Source organism: Catharus ustulatus, chromosome 9 (genome assembly GCF_009819885.2).
Source record: "Catharus ustulatus isolate bCatUst1 chromosome 9, bCatUst1.pri.v2, whole genome shotgun sequence".
Taxonomy (NCBI): Eukaryota; Metazoa; Chordata; class Aves; order Passeriformes; family Turdidae; genus Catharus; species Catharus ustulatus.
Window position 1 is genome coordinate 21033909 of NC_046229.1, and position 26676 is coordinate 21060584.

At 41.1% G+C, this 26676-nt stretch overlaps 2 protein-coding genes across 5 annotated transcripts; both read left to right on the forward strand.

Annotated features, from left to right (window-relative positions):
* Nucleotides 1-142: 142 nt before the first annotated feature.
* RNPC3 (RNA binding region (RNP1, RRM) containing 3) lies at nt 143-14331 on the forward strand. 2 transcript variants are annotated; one of them, XM_033067696.2, is made up of 15 exons: nt 143-361; nt 1321-1368; nt 2480-2598; nt 3209-3289; nt 4011-4122; nt 4597-4665; nt 5215-5363; nt 6289-6414; nt 7137-7273; nt 8025-8186; nt 8355-8449; nt 8524-8582; nt 9095-9227; nt 10551-10623; nt 13218-14331. In XM_033067696.2, the coding sequence occupies exons 1-14, from the start codon at nt 143-145 to the stop codon at nt 10608-10610; spliced, it is 1569 nt and encodes a 522-aa protein (XP_032923587.1). In that variant the 3' UTR covers nt 10611-10623; nt 13218-14331. The 2 variants fall into 2 exon arrangements, with proteins under 2 accessions (XP_032923587.1, XP_032923586.1); XM_033067695.1 differs by having other exon boundaries at nt 14106-14331.
* A 1831-nt stretch (nt 14332-16162) lies between these two features.
* Nucleotides 16163-26631, forward strand: LOC117000215 (pancreatic alpha-amylase-like). 3 transcript variants are annotated; one of them, XM_033067673.1, is made up of 11 exons: nt 16163-16636; nt 18520-18735; nt 20210-20356; nt 20630-20827; nt 21354-21584; nt 22439-22572; nt 22658-22780; nt 22894-22993; nt 23207-23328; nt 23442-23567; nt 24155-26631. In XM_033067673.1, the coding sequence occupies exons 2-11, from the start codon at nt 18568-18570 to the stop codon at nt 24342-24344; spliced, it is 1539 nt and encodes a 512-aa protein (XP_032923564.1). In that variant the 5' UTR covers nt 16163-16636; nt 18520-18567; the 3' UTR covers nt 24345-26631. The 3 variants fall into 3 exon arrangements, with proteins under 3 accessions (XP_032923564.1, XP_032923565.1, XP_032923566.1); XM_033067674.1 differs by having other exon boundaries at nt 16163-16514; XM_033067675.1 differs by having other exon boundaries at nt 16163-16301.
* The last annotated feature ends 45 nt before the right edge of the window (nt 26632-26676 follow it).

Genomic DNA, 26676 nt, shown 5'->3' on the forward strand with positions numbered 1-26676 from the left:
GGGGCTCTGTGCGCAGGGGCCGCTCCCGCCGCCGCCGCCGCGCCGCCAGTCTCGCGAGACCTGAGGCAGCGGCCTCGCCCCGGCTCTCGCGCGATTTGCGGCGCGGGTTCCGGCGCGCGGCGCTGTCCGGGCCCGCGCGGCGATGGCGGCGCCGGGCGCTGAGGAGCTGCGGGCGGGCGGCCCGGGGCTGGGCCCGGGGCTGGGCCCCGCTGTCCCGCCGCACCCCGGTGTGTCGCGGCGGCGCGGGCGCACGCTGCTGGTGCGGCACCTGCCCGCCGAGCTGACGGCGGCGGAGAAGGAGGATCTGCTGCAGCACTTCGGGGCCGTGTCTGTGCGCGTCCTGTCCGACCACGGGCGGCTGGTGAGGGCCGGGCCGGGCCCAGGGCAGGGCTGGGCCTGGAGCCGGGCGGAGCGGGGGTCCCGGGGAGCCCCGTGGGACAGACAGACAGTGCAGGCTCGGGGTTGGTGCCCGCCGCCAGCCCCGTGCCCGCGGCTTTGGCCTCTCCTGCTGCCAGCGGGGCCGGGGCTCAGCAGTGCGGAGGGGCCTCTTGGCACCTGGAGGGATGCGGTTTCACACGTCTCTTGAAATCTTTTCTTTGCTTTCGTCTTCCAACAGATTGTGAAAACGTGGTTGTGTTTGTTTTGTGATACATATTCTTCATAAAGAGTCTTGTATTTTGCAGAACGGCAGATAGATGATGTGTGCATATTTTATCATGCTTTATAGGATAGCAGATACGCTGATTTGTTACAGTGATTTTGGGTACGGAACCATGTAGTAGCAAGATGGGGTGATAAAGTTTGTCAAAACAAGTTTAACTTTGAAAGATGTATTCTGTGAGGATTTGATTTAATTTGGAAAGTTAGGGGGAAAAGTTAGAAACTTCAGACGTTCAGAGCACAGTAGTTGCTGCTTTTGTAGCAGGAAGATCATTGCTTTCAGGAGTTACTTTGATGAAAATGTTTTGTGAGGTGCTCAAATGAATTTTCTGGTTTGGAAGAGGATTACACCTCTTTATCCATATGTACTTTCTTACAGTTTGGAATGATTTTTTGCTTGCTAGGAAAAAACCACTTGTCCTGTAATCCTCAAGCTGCTGAGCTCATGTCTTAATTTTGACTGCAGGAGGTACTTGTCCAGAATTCATAAGAAAAATGTCTTCTCGTCCCCTTCATGATTGCCCCAAATGGGAGTTAAATGATTACCATTTGGAAGCTTTCATATATGTAAACTTGAATTAACAAAGTGCAGAATGTTTTATCTGCAATCTCTTACCTTTTGATTCAAATACATTATAACTTTTTCTGTTTGTTTCCTAGAAACATACTGCTTTTGCCACCTTTCCCAGTGAAAATGCAGCTGCAAAGGTTTGTACTGAGTTTGTTATTGAATGTTTTAGTGAAGCACTGAATTGCCAGTGTTCTAGTATGGTTTTACACATCATCTGGTACTTAGTGCTAGGAAAAAACAAAGCAGCACAATGCATTATTAGAGTTTTGTTTGAGGAGTTGCTTGCACAACTTGGTGAAATTCTTGGACTTCTGTAGAGTCCTGAAAAGGTGGATTGAAAAGGGTTCATGTAAATCATCTGATCCAGCCTGTCATACAGAACCTGGCAAAATTACAGAAGCTGAGACTGATCAGAGCCCTCTTTAGGATGTGTGTGCATTTATATACAACCTATCAAGCAAACAGAATTTCCTTGTCTGCTGTGTAATTGTGTATTTGCCATAAAAGTTAGCTGCAGTGATACAATCCAAGTTTACCTTGAATGCCCAACTTTGATAAGAATACTACCATATTAATAGCGAATATGGAAGCCAAAAAGATAATAGTAATAATGCTTTTTAAATACTAGTCTGGTTAAAAACACTGTGTCAGAACTTCCCCATCATACCTTGGGGTTTTTTTTTCTTTCTATTGTATCTATATTTTAGGCCACACTTTAAAGGACTAAAAAAGTAAAGACTGTGAGGTGAACAGGGGTGAATTAGGTATTTGTGCCATTAGTTGATAGCAGTCTGTTGGGTTCTAGACTTGAAGAGTGCTGAATCTTCCTAGTGCCGCTGTTAGAATCTTGATTTTAAAATTCCTAGCTGTTATTGACGGTTTAGCATGTTTGTACTTCATGAGCAACATGTTGGTTACTTGAAAGTCCAGCCATTTTGTAGGCTGTGTGAAAAGTGTGATTGCTGAGGCTGCTGCTGCTGTGTTCAGGTGACCAACCTCTGCAGTGGTTCTGGCTCTGCAGCCCGGTCCCTTTCCTTCCTGCCAGCAGGAAATGCTGCTAAAAGCAGGGCTGGGAAGACACAAACTGCAGAACTCTCATGTCCACAGTAGCACAGACTTAGCTGAAAGCAGCTAGGACTGCATCCTATGGCCAGCGTACCACTCAAAGGAAAAACAGTTACGGTTTAAAATAACTCTCATGTTTGTTCTCTTCCCTTTGTTTCTTTTCTCCTCTGTAATTACTTGAAGGCTTTATCGAGACTGCATCAGCTGAAACTTTTAGGTCACACATTAGTTGTTGAATTTGCAAAGGAGCAAGAGAGTGCACAGGTACTTAGCCAGCCTTCTGTCTCAGACAAGTGCAAAAGGTATGTGCAGAATAATTTCCTTGTTACCTTTGCTGTCAAGGAAAGGAGTTCTGAGTTCATGATATTTTTGACTCAAAGGATAAATTGTAACCACTTTTAACAACCAGGTTCAGATCTGTAGGAGAGTGACTGCATTCCTCCCAGCAGAACTATGTCATCACCCATGGAATGTGCAAATAAGTGATAAAAGCTATGTGATAGTGCTTAATTAAAAGTACTGTAGCAGAATTTTCAAGTTCTTTATTCCACTTTCTGAATATGAACAAATCAATAATTCAATGCCTTTGAATTTATGGTCTCTGAACAGAGTGCGTGATGAATAATTTCAGTTCTTTTCCTGTGAGTGGATTTAAGTTGGGAGTGTTTGAACATAGGCAGAGTTACTTAAATCTACATAAGTATTTATTTTAGAGGACTGTCACTACTCTAATTAACCACATGCATTAATTATGAAGAATTGATAACAGCTATAGTAATGCAGTTGGTAAAAGATGTTAGAAATATCTGTGCTTTTTTAAAATATTTATTAACAGATGATGCATATTTTACATATTACATAAAGCATACTTAAATTTTTTCCTGTTTTAATTAAGACTGAATTAATTTTCAGTTTAGAAGAACCAGTGAAAGAAGAAGAGAAGACAGAACCAAGCTGTGTTAAAATAGAGAGTGGAATTGCACCCAGCCATGGGTTAGTGTTGGGTTTTTATTGATCTTACATTATTCTTTCAGATTATTTTGAAATTTTTTATGTACTGTTGAACAAGAGTTTTGTTTCCTTCTATACTACTGTTCCTCAGGCATAGCTGTAGGAGTTGTCATAAAGATGAAATTTCAGTTCCTCAAGCTTAGGATCCTCACAGCTGTGTAGTGACTGGTCCTTTGAGCTGTGCAGTTGTGGGTTGCAGAGCAGCCTTCTAGCACTGTGCGTTGCTTTCTTGGGGGGTTGGAGGGCTGGGCTGCTCCCAGTGTTAACAGCAGAATACCACTGACTTGCTTTTCCTGATGTTTCTTCCTTCTTTTCCCCCATTTTCATTTTAGCATACAGAAGTAGTAAATTTTTTTAAGCTAGTGCAGCCCTTTGAGCATTGAGTTTTTGATATTTGTACAGCCTGCTATGCTGTGCTTTTGGTTTTGGACATGTTGATTGTTTCTGTTTGCTTTAGGCTTCTGCATGGCTTGATACTTTCATTATGCCCAAGCCTAAGCCCAGTAAATCTGTCATGCACTGGGGACTACTCCTTGATGTTAAAGGCATTGTAAGTGGCCCAAAACTCTTCTAGAGGAAATAATGATATTTCAGTGTTCCTTCGGATGTAATCAATAGTTAAGCCTCTAGTAATCATTAATTGTTACTGGTGATTAAGTGGCAGTAATGTTAAGGTGTCTTGTTTTCAATGTTTTTTCCTCAGCCTCACCTTTCCCATCAATTCATGCCTCAAATACTTGTATCCACCACCTTCAAGTGCAATTCTAGCAAATATAGCAAATGCCTTGGCAAGTGTGCCCAAATTTTACGTCCAGGTAAGTAAAAAAACAGGGAAAAAAAAGAGTATGAAATCAAAACCATTGAATTTTTCCTCTTTTAATTATCCACAGAAGTCACTATTTTTTGTCATAGTAAATACTAATTTGGTTTTTCTGTGATAGTATTAAGCAATTTTAGGTTTTTACTATGCTGAGGTAATGAGATTTTATTAATCTGAGGTAGATTACTTAATTGACACTAAAGACTTAACTGGATATGCTCTTCCTAATTAGATGTGACTTAAGTACCTGGAATTTCATTCTGAGAAGATGCTGTACATTTTTAACAATGTTAGGGTGTTGCTTATATTGACTATTAGTGTTGGATCTCAAGTGCAGGTTCCACATCGTTCATGAGCATTAAAACTGTGCTGATCTACACCTGCCGGGAGTGATTGGCTGTTTTACTTAGCAAGGAGCTGTTATCACTTACTTATTCAAAGGAAACCTACTTATTTTGACTCATTTCAGGTACTTCATCTGATGAATAAAATGAATCTTCCTCCACCTTTTGGACCAATTACTACTCGTCCTCCCATGGTAACATTTTCAATATATGTTTTCAGTACTATAGAATTGGTTCACGATCCAAAATGTTAGCAGCATGGTAGGAGATCTAAATTTTGAAAACATTGCTGCATTTCACTGGATACATGCTCATCGTCTAAAGCAATTCTGTACTTAGAACAAAGAAGTACCCATCTATGGTAGCAGCACTGAAATGTTTCAAACTGTTGGTTCACTGCTGAAACTGAGATGATTTTGGAGCCTAAGCCTCCACCCATATGCTTTGACTGCATTCTTGGGAATGTCTTTGAAGCTGAGTGAAAAGCAAAAATCCAAGGCCATAGTTGCTGTAGTTTTTTTATCACCTCAACTTGAAAGAATTAAAACATCCAGTGTTATGCTTCAGAAAGCAAGTTTTTTTTTTGCTTGTGGAAAGTTACCTAAATTCCTATAAGCATGCTTTGAGAAAATGCTTGTTAAATTATCATTTATTGCTTTGACTGTTTTTATTAAGAAAATAAGATACATGTAAGTTTTTTCCTTTAAAAAGTTTAATTTTTGAAATTTTTTCCCCGTAATTAGTACGAAGAGTATTTACCAGTGCCTGTGCCACCTCCCCCAATCCCACCTCTGCCTCCTGAAGAGCCTCCTTTGCCTGAAGAGGAAGAAGAACGACTGTCTAGTGGGGATGAATCAGAATATGAAAGTGATAATGATGAGGAAAAGGAGAGGTATGCATTTTACAGTCACTGGCAAGGTTTTGGACTTGCTTAAAGTGGTGCTTTTAGTTTTCTAGCTTCTAGTTCAGCAGATGGTGATGTTTGCAGTATATAGATGTAGCATCTAGTAGAGAGTATGTAGAAATCTTTCCAGATGCTTAGAGAAACTCCAGAGTGCAGAAGGACAGGTTTAAATGCAGCAGGAAAAAGGAAGTGGCCTATTCGTGTGCAAATGTTCGTTTGTTCCCGTGTCCAAAAAAACCTGACTAAACAAAAACTCAGCTTGAAGAGTGCAGATGTAAAGAAGCAGAAATTAGATTATTTTCTGAAGTCTTCATTGTTCCATATCTTTCTAAATTAACTCCTCAGCCTGAATCATATGTGCACACCAACTTCCAGAACATTCTTTGTACATCAGTGGGTATTGCTAGGGGTGATAATACTCATGCTGAGGATTCTCTTGAAGTTTTGGGACTGAATTGCATCACAGCTATATTTTTGTAATCTTTAAACTAACACTAATTTAAAAAGCAGCTTTTTTCTTTGCTGTCTAAACTGAGAAGTAAATTGGTCCCTCTGCTGTATTTGGAAAAACACATCATTTGGAAAAAGGTACCCCTGTTGAGTGTTATAAAACCAGGTTCAGCTTGGGGTATCACAGCTTCTCTCACAGCTGCAGTGTCCCAGTAAGGAAGGGCGACACTGGGAAGGGCATCACTGGCATGTTAGGATTTTGGTCAGTCCTTGAGTGCTGTGTGTATTGATTGGCTGTGTGTTACAGTTTCAGTTTTAAGGTAGTTAGTTTTACAAGTATATTCTGAAAAGTCCTATGACAGGGGCTTTAAGGAAAGGGGGAGGGTTCTTTAAATGACCACTTTCAAATAGACTATAAACCTTTTTGTTTTGTTTTTGTTTGTTTTTGTTTTGTTTAAAATAGAATGACCAAGTTGATGGAACTAGCAACCCTGCAGCCTAAAAGACCAATAAACACAAAGAAACGTGGTGTTAGAAAAAAGCAAAGGATTAAAGACATGTTGAATGTTCCTGTGTGTACTTCCCACAGGTTTGTGGTTTTTGCACTTATCCTTTTGGTTTTATTGCTCTAAAAATCCTCAAATTTTCCTCTGCTTTAGTTAAAGTCTGCTCAACAACCTTAGTGTGCCTGATTCAAGTTCTGTTTCTCTTCTATTAGTCAAACTAATAGAAATTTCTTTTCATAAAAAGATAACTAGTTTCGCATCACGGCTGTGACAAGCAATTTGGATTTATTGTTTGGGCTGCTTCTTAAAACAAAAAATTAAAAGTATGACACTGGAAGAATAGAAACTGACTTGCTTTAAAGTAAGTTTGGGTCTTGGAACTGCAGTTCTGTGCCACAACAGACAGCAGTGCTGTATTTCTATGTTGTGGTGAATGATTGTGAATGCATTTTTACTAATGGCTGCCTGCTTCCTCCAGGTGATTTACTACTTTTTTTAAAAATGTGGTATATTTTATACTCTATGTGAGAGCAGCAGCAAGGCCAGTTATTTTCATGCTTAAGTTACTGATGAAGGTTTTAGTAATTGCCTGTGTGTATTGTACTGTGGTTTTGCTCCTGCTGCCAGACACGTCTACTGTACCTGCAGTGTTGTAGTCACCTGAAACTCTGATGGGTGAAATGTATGAAGTGGAGAGCATGTGTTTGTGATGACCAGCATAAAATCTAACTGGAAGAATTCTTGTATTTGACCATGCATTCATCAGTGTCTGAATGTTTAGTTAACATGTTGTTGTTTTAAACAGTAACTCGCACCCTGCACTGTCACCTTCAGATGTCTTTGAGCAGCCGCAGCACGTAGGTCATAAAAAAATAGAGTTTCATATTAGTACTGAGATCCCAGCTGTTCTTCAGATAAACTCAGAAAAAGAAGAAAAAAATGGTAAGAGAGTTTGTACTTCTAATGTACTTAAAGTTGTGTGGCTTCAGTATGTAAAAGGGTGCTGAAATATACACCAGGAAATTATTTTCTTTTCCCTTACTGTACTGGAGCTTTCGACACCATGTTGCATTATATTTTTATTTGCTGTTTTTCCCATGTTACAAGCTTTGGAAAGGCTCCAGAGGATTTTAGAGGACCCTCTAGGTTTATGGTGAATTGCACTACCTTTTAAATGTTAGGATGTAAATGTTACACATTTTCAGTATTTTATGGTGTAAATGAATATCGGGCTAATATCAGATTTTCCTTATCCAGCTCTTAGAGAGAAGCATCTGAGTGATTGCCAAGCCCTGATTATCTGCCATAAAAATACTGGGCAGTGATAGCAGTGAGATGTGATGGCTTTTTAGAGTGTTATGGTCAGTCTGTGGCTCTTGGCACTTTACAGTAATAGCCAGTTTCTTTAAGGGAAATAGTGAAATGGATACAGGATTGAACATCAAGGCAAGTTTTATGCTAACTAATGTGTGCCATGGCCTTTATTTGTACTACATGGGGTTTTATAGAAGTGTACAGAGCAGATGCTTTTGTCAAACCAGGGATTAAGACTCATTTTTAAGAATGTATTCAAATTGCTTTACAAAGTTTGCTCTATTACAATGTTACTGGGAAGAGTAGGGTTTTCTTGCTGGCTCTTGATCTTGGTGTCAATAAATGTACAAACCACTTATGTAATTTGTTGACATTTCAGACCTTTATGCAACCACAGAAGAAATCAATAATACTGGCTTTGGAAGGATTTTCCCAGCTCCTAGCTCAAATGATAAAATGGAAACTGAAGAGGAGGATGATGAAATACCATCAGAATTTATTTCTAGAAAGGATCTAGAAAAAAACAGACTTTCTAAAGAAGGTATAACTATGACAATAGATTATCTAGTAATAACTTCTTGATTTCTTGCAACAAATAGCTTAAATAAGTGTTTCTTTTCTTAATTGAGCATATAGTAAATTATTTTATACTGAGCAAATGTGCAAAGTAAATGAACTAAAGCATGGTTGTGTTTTTTCTGTCTTCAAGAAATGGAAAAATATTCTGTTTTCAGAAACTATGAGCCAGGTGATCCAAATTGCAGGATATATGTGAAGAATTTAGCTAAACAAGTTCAAGAAAAGGTAAGTAAACAAGCAACTATCTATCAGAAGGGTCTTTTCTTAGCATTTATCTTACACCTACTCTTTAATTTCAGGATCTTAAGTTCATTTTTGGAAGATATGTTGACTTCCAGTCAGAGGTGGAACGCAACATGTGAGTTCATTTCGTACTTGGTTAAAATTAAGCCTTTTATATTAACTTCTATGACACTGCTGAAAACTGGAATTTTAAAAATAGCCATATTTACATTTTCTGTGTTTCTGCATGAACAAAAAATGTGTTACACCTAAAAGTCTTCATTTATGAAGATTAAGAAATAGAATTATTTTATCAACAGTGACTGAAGACCCAATTATTTTGCCTTTATATTTTCATTCCCAGATTTGCTTTTCTTGGCTGTGTGACACAGAATGAACTGTGTAGGTGATTGTGGGTATCTGATCATTTTGATATGTTCTATTTAGTAGTACTGCACATCAAGTTTGCCATCCTGCAGTTTCATACTACCTTTTAGTAAATGGCTTCCCCAAGCAAAATGGTCTCCAATGCCTCCTTGTAGGCTTTGCTTCTGTTTCTCCCACCTGAAGCATGAGCATGCATTTGTACTGTGAAATCTGCCAGCTTTGTTAACCATGAGTAATTCCCAGTTCTGCCCTGTGCCCTAGGTTTGATATCCGTTTGATGAAAGAAGGCCGTATGAAGGGACAGGCTTTCATTGGACTTCCCAATGAGAAAGCAGCTGCTAAAGCACTAAAGGAAGTAAATGGCTATGTCTTATTTGAAAAACCCATGGTGGTTGTATCCTTTTCTTCAACTGTTTACATTATATTCTTTGTAATCTCTGCCAATCTCTAGTTTTGTTGTCAGTGTTCTGCAAAATAGAAAATGCCTTAAGAAAACCAGTCAGCATAACATAGGGCACTATTTGTGGTAGCTGAAAAAAACACAGAGGCAATTCTTCTAAAATAGGAAAGTAAAAGTTCTTTATTTAAGAACAAAATTTGCTGGTCTTACATCTTTGATCCTGCAAAGACAATACAAAAGATAACGTAGCTTGTATGACCACTGTATTTACAGTAATTTCACGATTACAAGCCGCACTGAGTATAAGCCGCACTTCCGGGGTGTCGGCAACGTTGAGGTCTTTGTCCATATATAAGACGCACCAGACTGCAAGCCGCACTTTCATTTGCAGCGAGGATCCGTGAGCAACTTTCACAAAGTAGCCAAATAGTAACAGAATCGCAGGATCACAGAGTTAACTGGCTTGGCCCTGCTCGGGGCGGCCGCCAGGGAGTGGCTCTGGCCCCGCTTGCCGCAGCTGCCAGGAAGCGGGAGAGCAGCATGCCCAGCCGCCACTGCCGCCGCACTCGTCGGGGCTGGGCAGCACCACTGCGCTTTTCGGGGGCGAGCGGAGCTGCCGTGCTTGCAGGCTCTCGCTTCCGGGTTTGGAAATTTCCTAAATTTGTTAATGTATTAGCCACTCCCGAGTGTACGCCGCACTTCCAGGTTGGGAGCTAAATTTTGGTCAAAATGGTGCGGCTTGTAATCGTGAAATTACTGTAATTTAAACACAAGGTTTTTGATTTGGTTAGGTCTGTGGTTACAGAATCAAGAGCATAAGAAATGTTTTGTTAGAGTAAGTGGTCTCTAGACTGGTTTTTCAGCTGGAACTGTCACTTTTTGATTGCATAGCACTTCTTCTGTTTGAAAGTCTTTTCTTATTTTTCACTTAAATATTTCGTAGTTTATTTCAGTTTCTTTATGCCCACATTAACCTCAGCATCTGCTGTTTTTCCTCCCACATACTGAGCTATCAAAGTTAGGAATTAACATGCTGTCTTGGAAACTTGTAAATATCAAGCATTTATCCTACTGTAGTTACCCTGTTTGCATCCAACCCATTCCCAGTTAGTTCTCCTTACTGGCTCTCTAATAACTTCTGTATCAGTGAGGTTCTAATCTTTGACTAACAGACTCTGTTACTGTAAACTTCATACTGTAGTGGTATTGATTCACAGGTAAAGGTCACTTTCTAGACTAATTTACAGAAGTAATCTTTTTTGTCTTTATTAATTGACTTCTACTTATCAGACACTTGAGTCCTTAACAGAATCTCAGCAATTTGCTCGTTCAGCTAGACCAAAACAGGATGCCAACGAAGGGAAAAGAAAAAAATAAAACACTGCACAAGGTATGGACTCTCTGCCTGAAAGTAAAAGTAAAGGATTGGGCTGGGGGTTTTTGTTAGAGTTGGTTTGGTTTTATTTGCTCTCTTTTTAACAGCTTCTTTAGGAATACTGATGATGGAGAGGAAGTATTCCATACAAATCTATTCTCTTAAATGTGTGCTTATATCAGAAAAACAGAGTGCAAGGTATATAGTTGGTGTAAATTTTATTTAAACTTTGCTTTTTTCTTTGTTAAAAAACTTAGAGGCTGATGTTTTCCTAATCATGATATCATCAGGCACCTCTCAGTTTCTCTAATCCTTAATCTGCAAAGATAAGGAGAATAATTTTGTGGAATTGGACCTTTTAGTAATTTTCCAGGGTTTCTCTTAACTCCTTTCTTTCCATCCCTGCCATTGTAAAGTGATCCTGAAGAACTGGTTCCAGCAATAAACTTCTGCTAGCTGTAAAGGATGTCTGCTAACTTCAGAAAATGAGTTCTTAGTGCAGTTGCAACATCCTTTAAAGTTGTCTGAATTAGTGAAGGATATTCTGTCAGAAAGTGCTACTTAATGTTGCATTGATCAAGGCTTCCTTTGTTGTGGAATGTGTAGGTCCTGATTTTTGGCATTATTTAAACAGGATGGGAAAATAACTCATAGCAGAAGATTGTTATTTAACTTTATTTCTTATGATATATCTTTACTTCCCTGCTACCTACTCTGAGTATTTCATTTATGTTAGAGTAAGTCAAGAAAAATCAACTCTAATTTACCTGAGTGGTTTCATGCCTGCAAACATTTGCATAGTGAACCCTCAAATGACCATGTGAATTAAATGGTGCAAGAATAAAAAGCATTGATTTCTCAATCTGCACTCTCTGATACATGAGCTAGCTCAAATTTAAATGGCATTAATTTCTGGCTACAGTTGAGATCACTCTGGTTATGCCTCTGCATAAAAATTAAACTGAAATCTTAGCCTGAGTGCTTATGAAGCATTACTTAACCCATGGTGTGTTTTTAATCTGGAGCTTGATCCTTGTTACTCTGAAGAAAACCTGGATGCGAAATAAAGGATGTGAACAACTGTTTGATTTTTACAAATTGGCTGTAAAGCCCACAGTGTGGTTAATGTGATGGTGATATTTCTGTTTTTAACAGCTACTCTAATTGTAGGTTCTTCATTCTACTCATTGTCTAAGGATTTTATAAATCAGATTTAAGCTTGTTTCCCTCATAGCTGAGATGCTGTTTGGTCTTCCTGTTCTGTGTTATTGTTTGTGGTTTGCAAAATCTGTATTTTGTCCAATTAAAGATCACTTTTTTATAGGCTTTCTTCTGTACTGTTGATTGAAAAGAGAAGAGAGCCTTGGCTAAAGTGTTCTATTAGGATCAAATATTTATGAGAATATTTCAGTCTTGCTTCTTACTCCTTTCCTGTTAGAAAAAGAACTTCTATTTGTATTATCTAGTGTCTAATAAGATTACTAAGATTTCTTATATTTTAAAAAATTGGAACATTTTAACTATTGGGAAGCCTGATAGATGAAGTCTGAGCACTTTTATTCTTTTAGGAATTCCATGTCTTTTCAACTAATTCTGTACATTAATTCTGAATTTATTAAACATGCTAAATACTTGAATTGCATAAAGAAAATATAACAAGGTGCTTGTATTTTATTATGTTGATGGTTAACTCAGAAGCTCTTTCTAGAGTGAGCAAACCATACTTAGGCAAGATTTAACTGCACCTGAAAGTCTTTGTGAGTTACCATCTTACCAGTGTCCCTGGTGTTCTGTCCACGGGCAGAGCTTCTCACCTGGGCTGTTTATATGTTGCAATCATAACCATATGCCATGGAGTTACACAGGTTTCTAAGGATCCATCATGTTGAATTAAAAATATTTGTTGCATTCCTGAGTAATGGTGAAGTTGAACTCTATTTCTGCATGACTGTTTTTCTGTTCCTGCTGGAATATTCTGATGGATGCCGATTTATGATGAAAAATTCCATTATAAAAACCTGAGTCTAGGGATGTTGGTTTTTTGTTTTATTTTTTTCTTTATGTTTTGTTACTTTTTTTTTTTTTTTTAACAAAACAATACACGTGGTTTATAAAAATACTGCAGAACTCCTTGCTGGCTGAAATGTCTTTTTACTGATGGACTGGCAAAAAGGTCACTTAAAGTGATTTTTCTGTAGCTAAGATACAACTTTTTGGGAGCAAAGTTATTTGGCAGAAACTGATGTTGAGAGGTCTCCAGCTTCTTCCTAGGGAAGAAGTGGTTTGAAAGCTGGCATTAAAGGGAAACATGATTGGGTTTTGTACCTGATGGAAATAAAATGAGTCTGTAAAATGGCAAAGACTTGCAGGAGATGGAAAAATTTGCTAATTGTGTCCTAATATAAGTTCAAGTTATAAAAAAATGTATTTACTTTTGAATATGAAGTTTAGTATTGATGGACTCATTAGCCCTCATTAAATCTCATAAGGGTTAGAACTGTTTTTTATCAAAAAGGCATATTTGCTTTTTTTTGCTAGGTAGCATAAAGTTGTGTGTGCAATACTGAGAATCAAGTAAAATTAAACCACATTCTGCTGTTCTTCTTTAGAAACATTCCTGCGTAAATACTGCAGTAATACTGTCATGCAGAGTGTATCCTTTCTTGTTGTATCCTTTTTTGTGCAATGTTTCCTGTAGCACTCAACTGCATCTTAAGTTTTCATATAGAGTAGGTGTGGGGAGGAGTTAACGTGTTTTAAGCTTGAGCTAATCTAATAATTTAAAAAAATTTTTTCAGGGGGGAAAAAAAAGAAACCAATGAGTTGTCTGTGTTGTGTGAATAGACACAATGAAGGTTATTAGTCTTAAAAGGTGACCTTCACCTTCTTCCTCAGATACACTGCTAATTTGTGGAACAGTTCTAGCTCATACCAGCTGATCTGTGTGAAGCTGTGCTGAGCTCACACTGACCAAGTTACCTTTTTCTTTAAATACATATTAATATGTATGGCTAAAATACATTGCAGAGCAGCCTGAATATTAAGGGGTTGACCAGTATTATAATTATCGATCATTTGATGATTACTGTTGTCCTGGTACATAAGAAACAATCTGGAGTTGATTTAGTTTGTACATTCCTTACTGTGTCTTTTTTGAGTAAAGAAGAAAATTAACAATATCTTGCAATTAAGTATTTGGAGCTGGACTAATCAACGTTTAATCACTGCTACCTTTCTGTTGATTGTTTGGGTAGTGTTGGGTAGTGAGGTAGTGTTGTTGCTAGTGACTTACATTTCCTGGGGGTTTCATACTACATTGCTGTTTAACTATCTATAATATAAAATTAATACAGCCTGCATTTATTCAGATGTATTTTTCACAGACTTTAAGCACTTTTTAAAACACTAAGCATCTTTTAATTTAGTTGTCAAAAGCCGGTATAACACTGCTATTCTTTGATAGTTCTTACTTTTAACATGCCTTTGTGATGTTCCAGGTCCCTTTTGTGTTCCATCTCTTTCAAGTATTACCAAGCTGGGGAAGAAGCAGTATAATCACCAGGACTCTTGAACTGTGCGTAGTAGCATTTCTAAAGTATTTAAGGCAGAGAATAAATTTTCCTGTCTTAAAGATTCCACATATCTTTAAATATAACAAGACTTACATCATAAATGTATGTTAGATTGCTTGTGAAATCTAATAAATTATTTCCCTTCTCTTCATTTTGCTGCCTTCTCTTTGTTTTGACTTTTGTTCTTGGGGTTTTAAGTGGGACAGACCTTGTTTTGGAGACCAAGCAGGAGGACTGGTGCATTGGCCCGAATTTGTGCTGGGAAACTGGGCACTGTTCTTCCTCAGTACAGTAATTTCATGAATACAAGCCGCAGCAATTTGACAAAAATTTTGGTGGAAACCCGGAAGTGCGGCTAATAGTCGGGGGCGGCTAATATATTAATAATTTTCTGACATTTACAACCCCAGACGTGCCAGCCAGGGCGCCGAGCCAAGCACCGGCCAGTAAAAGCCGGCATTCCGCAATTGTTACAGTGTTACTGTGTTGCCCTGACTCACTGCAGGCAGCACGGGGGGCGGGGAGAGAGGCGGGAGAGCTCTCTTCTTCCCTCCTCTGCCACAGCCCAGGGGAGAGACGGGTGGGGGGGCGCCGCCATTGCCGCGGTTCGGGGAGAACGGGGGGGGGGGGGGGCACCGCCATTGCCACGGCCCGGGGAGGCGGGGGGGAAGTGTGCGCAGCCATTGCTGCGGCTCGGGGAGCCGACGGGAGCCCCACGCAGCCATTGCCGCAGCTCGGGGAGGAGGCAGGGTGCTTTGTCCGCGCCTGCCGCCGGCGCTGTAGGAGCGGGGGAAGCTCCGTCCCTGCCCGCCGCCAGCGCCACGGGCGCGGGAAAGCTCCGTCCCCGCCTGCCGCCGCTGCCGTAGGAGCGGGGGAAGCTCCGTCCCTGCCTGCCACCGCGGGGCAGCGCCGACCCGGGGTGACCGAGCCCAGTGGCAGCGGCGGCCAGCCCCGAGCGGCAGCACCGGGCTGGGCCACCTGGCCCCGTCAGCGGCCCCTAGCGGGCTGAGCCTGCACAGCCTTAGCTCAGCCAGTAAACCCCGCCCTCCCGCGGCTTCTGTTACTAATTGCACGCGGGTCCTCGCTGCGAACGACAAGAGCGGCTTATATTCGGGTGCGGCTTATCTATGGACAAAAACCGAAATGTTTGCCAACACCCAGAGATGCAACTTATAGTCAGTGCGGCTTGTATTCGTGAATTTACTGTAATTTAACTTGCGCTGTTCATCTGCAACTTGTAAACTGCCGCTGATGAGAATGAGGTCATTAAAACTAGAGTAGCAGTTACAACTGCTATAGATGTGGTCCTTGCCCTGTTGAGGATGATAACAACAGTGACCACATAGTAGGATTTGCTACATACTGGGCTGGTTAGTGAAACTGTCTGAAACAAAGCATGTGGGAAACATTGCAATGACATTTAATTGACAGAGATTCTAGACTGGTGGACTTAAAGAAAAAGTTATTCCATAAATGACTAAATCATAGTTGATGGTGTGGGAGCTGGCTGGTGTAAAAGATTTATTTTGTCATGATTCCAGCTGCAAACAGTCTAAATCACTAATATTGGTGGCTGGACCAAAGTAAATCTACCTTTGCTATTTTTTTCCAATATGAACTGGATTAGCAGATTACTTTAAAATGCTTTTACTGGAATTATTCTTAGCTTGCTTGCTGCACTCCCATGGCACTGTGTAATCGTTCCTTCAATTCTAGAGGGCTTTTCCAACTTCAGTGCTTCTGTGGCTCTACAGCAGTATGTCCTAACACCCATGCTGAGCTACACGTACAGGACCGAAGACGCACAAGCGAATTTCCAAGGCGCCGAATGGGACAGCAGCAAGGTGGTGCTGTGCCCAAGGACAGCAGCACTCAGTAAAGCATTGCGGGAGGTGTATGCCGGGAGCGCTGCGCTGTCCCGCGGCGGAGCGGGGCGGGGCGGAAGGGCCGGCCTGGGGAGCGCGGCCCGGGGAGCGCGGCCGGAGCCTGCGCTGCACCGAGCGCGGGGCTGCTGCGGGGCCGCCCGAGGGACACGGCTGCTGCGCTGGGCTGGGCTGGGCTGTGCTGTGCTGTGCTTGCCTGTCACAGCCTTGAGCAGCTCGGCGTTGGACACGGCTGCAGGTGTGCTGGGGATGGCTGGGTCACGGCTCAGGCCCTAACCCAGCAAAGACAAGGTGACCCGAGTGCCCGGGGGGCCAGGGCAGCAGCGGGGCTCTGCAGAGACACCGGCTCCCACCTCCTCTGCGTTGCCATCACTGTGACTCTCTTCCACATGACCTCTCACCATTTTAACAAATTTCAAAAGCATTCTGAAGATAGAGCCTTCAGAGTGTGGTGAGGATTTCAACATCCTTTTCTGTTACTGCTTGTATTGAAGGCAGAGCAGCCATAAACCTATTTCAGAGCAATCTCCATCAAATCTTTAAGCACTCAGCTTTGGAGCTGGTCGGGTCAAGGTACATTATTCTTACTACTTTGTGTAATTTACTGCTTTGTGTATTTACTGCTGTAAGTAAAACTTGCCAATCTGATAAACGGCTTCTCTCATCAGAGAAGATTGAATTTTCTTAGCTCGTTTTCTCTTAATGTCTGTTCTTCATATCAGGGCCAAAAAGCATTCCTTCATGAAAATGGAAGCACACAGAATAACTGCTTGTGGTTGAAACTTAATCTGTATACTTTAGTGAAGATCTACAAGTAAATAATTGTATTAAAGTAAATAATAATAGTAATAAAGTAATAATAAGTAATATATATATAATATATAAGTAATAAAATAATAATTAAAGTAAATAATTGTATTGTTTTGTTCACAAGCAGAAAAGCAAGCTAAATGCACCAAATGCTTAATTCTCAATAACTCTGCCTGCTTGTGAAGAACAGAGACAGCTGATAGCAGCAGGCTCTTGAAGGGAGGTTCTACACTTTATAAACTGGTACATCTTGTACCTAAATTTGCTCCAAAGAGTGCTCCACTACCTGAGAGATACAGATCATCCTCTCGTGGAAGCAGAAATGAGGGCAGTGTTGTAGAAGTCAGGTAAAATTTTGTATAAGCTTACGTCAGGGTAACTGTATCACAGCAGGTTGGAGTTTTCAGCAGTGCATTCCCAGGTGCATATTAAATCAGGAAAAGCACTGATTTCCTTTGTGTAGCAAACCTGAAGGCTCTTATGTTCGTGTTTATACCTTCACTGAGGTTTTGGTTTCCCCTGTGACAAGAATCTCTTCTCTGTTGATTCTCAAAGATAGTTTTTTATGAAGAATAGATACTTACAGGAAAGTAAAAAGATTCTGTATTTTGTTATTTAAGGGAAGTAGTAGTTCAACCATTTTTTTGCAGAAGTTCTTGTAGGACTTCTTTGTATCTCAGACTCTCTAAATCAACTTCTAAGCGTGAAGAATGCAAAATAAGGGTCTCAATAGAGTAAAGTAAACCTGGATAGTTGTTTAGTTTCTGGTTTGTTACATGTTGTATCTCTCTAGGTGAGGAAAAAGGGAGGCAGTTTTAATATATGGATCATTGTCTTTGTCCTTCAATAAATACAAACAGGATGTGAGTTGAGAAATGCAGTTCCTAGCCTAGCTCATCAGAAGAGAATGTAGCTGCTTTCAAGTCTCTGGAAAGCTCCTCTTGCAGAGCTCTGTACTTGGGCACTCAGGAGGAGATTTCTTGGTTATGGAGCTTCACAGCACTTCTAACATCTGCATGCTACTGCCCATATTCTTAAAAGGAGAATATCGCCACACAAATCAAACAAGTGTGCAGAGATCAGACATTTAGCATTTCTGTAATAAATATAATAAATTATTTCTGTATCTGAGAGATCTTCCAGGTTTCAGGTTGTTGTTTCAATGTGAGGTGTCATGCATCTATTGAATGACAGACAGCATATGTTAAACCTCCAAAATATCTGGGTTTTCATAGCAAATCATGCTAAGAAATATGCTGCCTCTGCAAGGTCTTGTCCAAATATGTGCAAGCGGTAGCAGCACCTTTTAAAAAGAAAGATGCCTCTCAAGGGTAAATAGGAGTGTAAAATAATGTACATTAAAATGAGAAACAAAATGTCTATTTCCATCTATGTAAGTATTCCTTTGCCCTTTGGGGGAGTTCTTGGCTTTATACTAATAAAACCACAACTTTTGCATTCTGGAGTCAACCTGCATTGGGCAACATCTGAATTTTAACTGAGAGAAAACAAAGTTACTGTTAGTATGGGAATTTGATGGAGTTTAGATAAAATCCAGTTCTCATACAAGTAAATAAAGATGATGTCAGAGATGGGTGTTTACCTTTAAGTGTGTATTTTCTAATGTGCACTTTACCCTCTTGCAGGAACATTGACAGTTAGTAAGAAGAGCACAAGTGACCACAGAGCACTGGATGGGGATCTATTTTCTGCTGTTAATTGTGGGGCTGTGCTGGGGGCAGTATGACCCCAACACCCTCCCAAAGAGAACCTCTATTGTGCATCTCTTTGAATGGCGCTGGCAGGACATTGCTCTGGAGTGTGAACGCTACTTAGCCCCTAATGGATTTGGAGGAGTTCAGGTATGTCTGTTCCTATCAGGAGGTAGTAAAATTGCTACATAGATGATAATTTGTTTTTCATAGAAAATGTTCAGTTTGTCAAAGGACAGGTACTGAACATGAAAAATAGAAATTGGTAATGGAAGTAGTAAATGCTGACAAATATATTCTTCAGCTGTCATCAAGTAAGCATGAATTTATTCCATTGCTCCAAAGTGCATGTTTTACAGTCTGTGTTATTACATTTAGATGAATTAGAATTGCACATCACTAGCTAAATCATTTTTTTTACTGCTGTGAAGAGTAACCTATGTTTATCTGCTTCATATCACTTGAATCAAGGGTAGCTCTTAAGAGGTAGTTAAATGTAAAATGAGACTATGACTGAACAAAGGGCTTTCAAAGAGAACAAAAAAGTGCTGAAGGTTTTAAATAATTAAGTACAAAAGGCTGCTAATTGTGTTCACCCAAACTGGCAAGTTTCTCTGTAAAGCATAGTGCCACAGTAAGCTACTAAGAGACCCTTCTTTAATGGAACCTGATGTGAGCAGTGGAAGTGAGCTGAATAGGTTGTGGTGAAGGTGTCCCTGTGTGAGTCAGTTCTGTCTGAGCAACAAAGACTTGTTCCTGTGGAACCAGTACTGGCACTTGGGTGGGGTAGCATGGCAGGACAACAGCCACTTATTAAAGTATTTCAGTTAGCCTGTCAGATTGCTCAGGAAAAATTGGTGTGAAGTCTACCTGTCTCTTGTAGCCCAATAGATTTCAAACTGACCTCAGTGAGAACTTTCCCATAATTTTCAAGTAATCATCTTTTCTTTGCAACCTTCTTTCAGGCACACAGACCAGATGGATTTTAAACTAATTTCTCAGACTGTGGCCTGTCTCTGTTTATCTTTTTAATCCATTCTGTGGCAGGGTCCCAGGAAGTTTTTTTCAGATAATTATTTGCTGATCTGGTCAGGAAACTGTGGCAGCTAAGAGGCTGTAGGGATCTTTCTGAGAAATGGTTGGATTGGGTTGTTATGCCTAGAGACTTGGAGGTAGCACTAAAAGCTTGTTGCCTAAAAAATATCTTGAAAAGTCTGTAAAAGGAAGAGGTATAACTCACCTGGGAACTTACAAGAATTATGTCAAGAGTGCATTCATCCAAAACATTACAAATATGGGAAGCTGAATCAATTTTAAAGGCAGGATGTTACGTCTGTTGTTATGCAGCCACTTCCTTCCTCTACTGACCTAGTTCTTCAACTTCAGATGCTTCTTTTTGAAGCTTGCAGTCACAAAGATAATTAGGATACTCTGTTCATGGACCTAATTTTTATACTATATTCCTATTTTGAAGGCCAAGCCTAAGTCTTATTTCCAACCTACTGCAGTGTAAGCAGAGGATACTGAGGACCTAAGTGCATTATATTCTTTCTCTAAAAATATTGGGCAAACAAATTAACCATTATCAATATCCTGTTACCAAGTACCATTGTTTTATTCACAGGTTTCACCTCCAAATGAAAATGTTATCATTACTGACCCCAAGCAACCATGGTGGGAAAGATACCAGCCTGTCAGCTACAAGCTGTGCACAAGATCTGGAAATGAAACTGAATTTAAAGACATGGTGACCAGGTGCAACAATGTTGGAGTAAGTACTTTTAAAAACTTCTGGCATTTACAATGCAAGGATACAGCCAAGCAGATTTTACCATTTAAAAATGAATGCAGTGTTACCTGCTTGTCTGGTGAGCTGCATGTTTATCATCCTTGCTGTATGCTAATAAAAAATGGAATAAAATATTGAGTGAAGCAAGCAAGCAGAAATAGGAGGATAGGGCAGGAGGTGTGGGAGAGAGAACATTAATTAGTGATGCTGTGGGCAGTAGCTTTTTCAAATTGTTATGTGGATGCTGTTCTCTAGGTGCACATTTATGTGGATGCAGTGATCAACCATATGTGTGGAGCTAATGCTGGGGCTGGTGACCATGCTACTTGTGGAAGCTATTTCAATGCAAAGACTGAAGATTTCCCAGCTGTGCCCTATTCTGGCTGGGACTTTAATGATCATAAATGTAAATCTAGAAGTGGAAACATTGAGAATTATCAGGATATATCTCAGGTAAACCTACAACTATAGTTTTCATGTACATCTGCTCCTGGGCTGTGATTTCTTTGGTCTCATTTACAGTGAGACATTTTTTAAAAGGAATCAAAAAAACCTCCTGAAAATCCATCCAAATTAAGAACAGAGGTTAGTGTTGCCATCAGGAACACCACTTCTTTAAGGGATACCTGTACTTGAGACAATGGCTCAATTTCAGATTCAGACAAGGGTGCTTAGGTAATTAGTAAAGATAATTTAAACCTCATAAAATATACTTAGTGTGTTGAAAAAGAAGTTATTATTTGCCTTTTATTGTAATTTGGAAGTTTTCCTTGGTCTCAATTTCAGAAAAGAGGGGCAAATGCAATTTCTTACTGCAGCTTCTGTGTAGATGACTTTCCAAAGGAAAGATATGCATGGGGAACAAAGGCTACTGAAGGTTTTATTTGGCATTGTATTATAGGCAAAGAACATCCCAAACGTGTGTAGAGCAGTACCTTGCATTTGTTATGTGAGAAGTGTTTGACTGAGAGTGTTGCAGGTGCGGGACTGCCGCCTGGTCAGCCTGCTGGACCTGGCCCTGGCCAAGGACTCGGTGCGCTCCAGGATTGCCGAGTACCTGAACCGTCTCCTGGCCATCGGCGTCGCAGGCTTCCGCATCGACGCTGCCAAGCACATGTGGCCTGAGGATGTCAAAGCCGTTTTAGACAAGCTGAGAGATCTAAACACTCAATGGTTTCCTGCAGGAACTAGACCTTTCATTTACCAAGAGGTAATCTTTATTCTTTTACATTTTACTTCACAAACTTATTTCTTGCAGGCCCAGTGCAGAACTCAGTCACACGTGGCAATGCTTTGCATGGGCTGAGCCCAAGCAGATCTACAGAAATCATCCTCAGTACCATCCTCAGCCATAATCTATAAATATCTAATCTGCCCATAAATGATAATTGATGTAAAAAATGCGCATGTGTTTTGTACCTTCTGGAATTAGGTAATCTGGAGTTCCTGTTGCACTGAAGTTAGTGTAAAAATTCTATTGGTTTAAAAAAGAGATTTCATTTCCTGAATTTTAAATTCTGGGTAATAAATTGCAACAGAAGACATAAATGTTGATCATTGTCTGAAACTTTATTTTCCAGTGGCATAACAACTATTATTTCATACACTGAGTTTGTGTTTTACATTTTAATAACTAATTGGAACAAGCAGGTGAATGTTAGTTTCAGTCAGCAGAAGCTAAGCTTGCTGCTCAGATTTTATTCAATTAGTATCTTGCCTGCAAAGTCTAGGCAAATGGAAATATTCATTAGCTCCACAGTGAAAGGATGCAGGCAGCTGCTGGAAGCAGAGGCATTGGTGACCGACCATACTAAATGTGAAGTACAGCCCAAGCCATAATGAAGGCTAAGTTATCAGTTGGAGTAAGGACATACAGGATAGAGATGGAAAAAGAGATTCTCAGCTGGCTGAGCTAAAAGGAGAAAATAGCCTTAGATACAATTTTGCAAGAAAGACAAATAAAATAATTAGCTCAAGTACTGTCCTTTTTCTTGAAACAATACCTAAAGCAATGTCTTTTATTTGTTTTGAGTAGAAAGAAATACTCTGTCTTTCCTGCACCAGGTAATTGACTTGGGTGGAGAGCCCATCAAAGGCAGCGACTATTTTGGAAATGGCCGAGTGACAGAATTCAAATACGGTGCCAAACTGGGGACAGTGATCCGCAAGTGGAACGGAGAAAAGATGGCCTACTTAAAGTAAGGATGAAGGTGCTGCAGCTTCTCCAGGATTCACTGGATACACCAATTGACAGGGTAGCTTCAAGCCTGTGTTTTTGTTTAGGAACTGGGGAGAAGGCTGGGGCTTTGTGCCTTCTGACAGAGCCTTGGTCTTTGTGGATAATCATGACAACCAGAGAGGACACGGGGCTGGTGGATCTTCTATTCTGACCTTCTGGGATGCCAGGTAAGGGATTGCTCTTGTCTAAGTGAAAAGCTTCTTGCATTTGGTGGTTTGTCTGTGTGTTCTCTGGCAGGTTCCTCCTTCCATGTCTCATTCCTTGTTTGTCCACCAAACAGGCTCTATAAAATGGCATCTGGTTTCATGCTTGCCCATCCCTATGGGTTCACACGTGTGATGTCAAGTTTTCGCTGGCCAAGATATTTTGAAAATGGAAGGGTGAACTGTTAATGCTGAAGCTGCATCCATGGGGATTAAGGGTCAGAAGAGGACCAGGGAAATGGTTCAATGCACGGTTCAGTTTGTCAAGTGATTTCCCTGTCCCATGCTGGATGTAGCTGGGGAAACTCTGATGCTCCCATTAGCCTTGCTCTCTAGTGGGGCTGTCTGCATTTTCAGTCAGAAGTTATAAAACTGTCTCTTTAATGACAGGACATCAATGACTGGGTTGGACCCCCAAGTAACGAGGATGGCTCCATAAAGCCTGTCACAATCAACGAGGACACGACCTGTGGCAACGACTGGGTTTGTGAGCATCGCTGGCGCCAAATCAAGTAGGGCACTGGGCAGGGAGGAGCAAGAAGTAGAAGCAGTGTCTTTTGCTTCCTGCTGCATGTGGCTTTAGAGCTGTTGCATGTGCAGTGACAGACATTGCTTGTGTTTTCAGGAACATGGTTATCTTCCGTAATGTGGTGGATGGTGAGCCTTTCTCCAACTGGTGGGACAATGGCAGCAATCAAGTGGCCTTTGGCCGTGGTAATAAAGGCTTCATCATCTTCAATAATGATGACTGGTGAGTAAGAGGGAAATAAACTACATTTTATTATAAATAAATTATTAGGTATTAAATATATATTTAAAAAATCTAGTTAGTAGTGAAACCTTTTTAGGTGTTGCTAGCTTGAATAGATATTTGTAATGGAATCCTCAGTTGATGACAATTTAAACTTAGCATTTTCCACTCTACCATACACACTCTTCACTCTTGGCAGTTTAGACCTTGTAATGTGGTCTTTCTAATTCCCTGTTCTGCAGCTGGATATATCATTGGGCCTGGTCAGTCACCAAAGTCTAAATTTATGGAGGTGAGGAAACTTGTAAACTTGGGAATATGTTCCAAGTGTGACAGTTGTAAAATCTGTATCGGAGTCTTTTACACAAGAATGAGATGATAAGAGAATGGGAGTATGTCAGGGCTGTAACAATTAGCTGTAGGTTGGGGTGATGAGCAGTCTGAAGCATGTAGTCATTGAATAGATTCTGCAGTGTCCAGAGCAGTGCTAGAGAATAACTCCCAAATTACATCTGAGGTTTCCAGTATGATTTGAAGAGCATTTTAGAGTCCTTATAATGCTTACTGCACTTCGTTCTTTTCCAAAGGTCCTTGAATGTATCTCTGCAGACTGGTCTGCCTGCTGGCACTTACTGCGATGTCATTTCTGGGCAAAAAGAAGGAGACTTCTGCACAGCAGTTGAAGTTCATGTTGCTGCTGATGGCATGGCTAATTTCCTGATTGGGAATGAAGACAAAGACCCATTCATTGCCATTCATGTTGATGCCAAATTGTAACCAGATGTGTTGTGCATGTGCTGTTTCTTCTCCTCTGTATCTTTAACAGCAGACAGATGTGCAGAATGTCCTGGCTCTCAGCACTGCATGAACTGAGACAGAGCAAATTATATTAGCTGTAATACTAATGAAATGGTGAGCAGCTGCCATACAGACACCTGGTGGTGCCAGGGCAGATTTGGGAGTGGTGCCATACATCTGTGTGCAGCCTGCAGAGCCTGTCTTAGGAGGGGTCCCATTCCCCTTTGCCAGTGGCACTGCCATCCATTGCATGGGGTTATTGAGGATGGGTCCATCTTGTTCTTGGCTGACAGTGGTGTATTTTTCACTGGAAAATACATGCCATTGGAAACTGAAAGTCATGCAGTGACATTCCATCACCTGAATGGGACTTGGTGAATGGGAATGGTGATGTAAAAATATCCTCAGGCCCATTTGATTGTTCTCAGTAATATTGAGGAATGAGGCGGTTTGTTTTCACTGGATTGGTAATCACAAGGTACAATCACTCACTGGTTCCTTGCTGTTAGTGAGTAGAAATGTCATTTGCAGTAATTTACTATTTCACTGTAGTAGTGGAAAAAGAGGCCTTAAAGGGCTAAAAGGCCTTAAGGTCTGGGATATGAAAATGAACAGGTGGAAAATGGGACCTGCTTGTGTGTTTTGTCCTTGTAGACCAAATCTGGGAAAGAGAAGGATGCATGTGACACACTGGTATGGCTAGTTTCAAAAAGAACACACCAGAGGCAGTTCAGGTATGAAGTCCGCTGATATTTCTGGAGTAACTCGTAATATTTTTTTGGAACTTTTTTTCCCTCACAGGTATTCATCAAATGCCAGTGATTTTCTAGTTTTGTATTCTCTTGGAATACTGTTTTATTGTTAGTTTGTTTATTCATGGAGGATTGATCTTATAAGTCGGTTCCAAATGAAGACCTGAAATCATTTCATGAAGAAAAGTCAAAGGTCTTTTTTTTTTTTTTTTAAGGAGGACATTGTAGGTGATGCAAGAAAGGACTTGGGCAACAGCTCTAGCTTTCAAATTGAGTTGTATGTCAGGCAGCTAAAACTCATCTGCACTGTAGTTTGCATCTGATTTTGGGTTTTGTTCCTTGACTCAGATGAATCATTGATCACTTAAAGTGAGATGAAACCTTATGCAGTTTCTGCTGGAGAGGCAAATGCAGCTCTGGTCACTTTACATCAGCTGCTCTGCATGACCCTGTGAAGAAAACCAGTAACAGTTCAACAGTCATAGGCAATGACACCAGAGAAACATTAAGTGTGAAAAGGTGTCAGTTCCTAGTTGCCAGTGGGATTCACCTGGTGAAGACCCACAACCTCTCCTGTGATAAATCTGTTATTGACTAAACATTGCTGCTGTATTGGTTTTGCACTGCCTGGATTTTGGTAGCCAGGGGACCACAGAGATGGCTGCTGTGGGAAGCTGCTGGAAGCTTCCACCGTGTCCAGCAGAGGCAATCCCTGATGGCTCTGAAGATGGACATGCTGCTGGCCAAAACTAGGCCAGTGAGAGAGATTGGTAATTCCTCTGCGCTCATATTTAAGAAGAAAATCAAAGCAGTCACACAGTTTTTCTTCTAGTCAGAGAAGAGGAGGAGGTGAGAACATGTGAGGGAAACATGGGGACACCAAGTTCAGAGGAGAAAGTGGCAGGAGGTGCTCCTCTAGGTGCCAGAACTGAGCTTCCTCTGCAGGCTGTGGTGAGAGCGTGGTGAAGCAGCTGTGCCCCTGCAGCCTGTGAGGATCCATGGGGGATACAGAGATCCACCCACAGCCCATGGGGAAGATGCCCATGCTGGAGCAGGTGGATGCCTGTAGGAGGTTGTGATCCAGTGGGAGGCCTGGTGGAGGGAGGGGTCCTGCTTCCATGGTGGAGCAGCCTGTCCTTGGAGGACTGCACCCCATGGGAAGAGAGACCCACACTGGAGCAGTTTTGGGAGGCCTGTTTGCCCATGGGAGGGACTCCTATTGCAGCAGTTTTGGCAGGGCTGGTGCTCGTGAGAGTGGACCCACACTGGAGAAGTTCACAGAGAACTGTCTCCTGTGGGAGGGACCCCACAACCTCATAGGGAAGGACTCCTCTCCCTGAGCAGCAGAAGAAAATCTCAGTGATGAACTGACCCAAACCCCCATGCCCTGTCACCCTGCGCTGTCAGTGGGAAGGAGGGAGGGACTGGTGGGGAAAAGGTGTTTCAAGAGCATATTTTATTTCTCATTATCTTCCTCTGATTCTGTTAGTAATAAACATACTTTGCCACCTTAAGCTGACCTGATTTGCCCTTGGAGTGTTTTCTCCTGGTCCTTATCT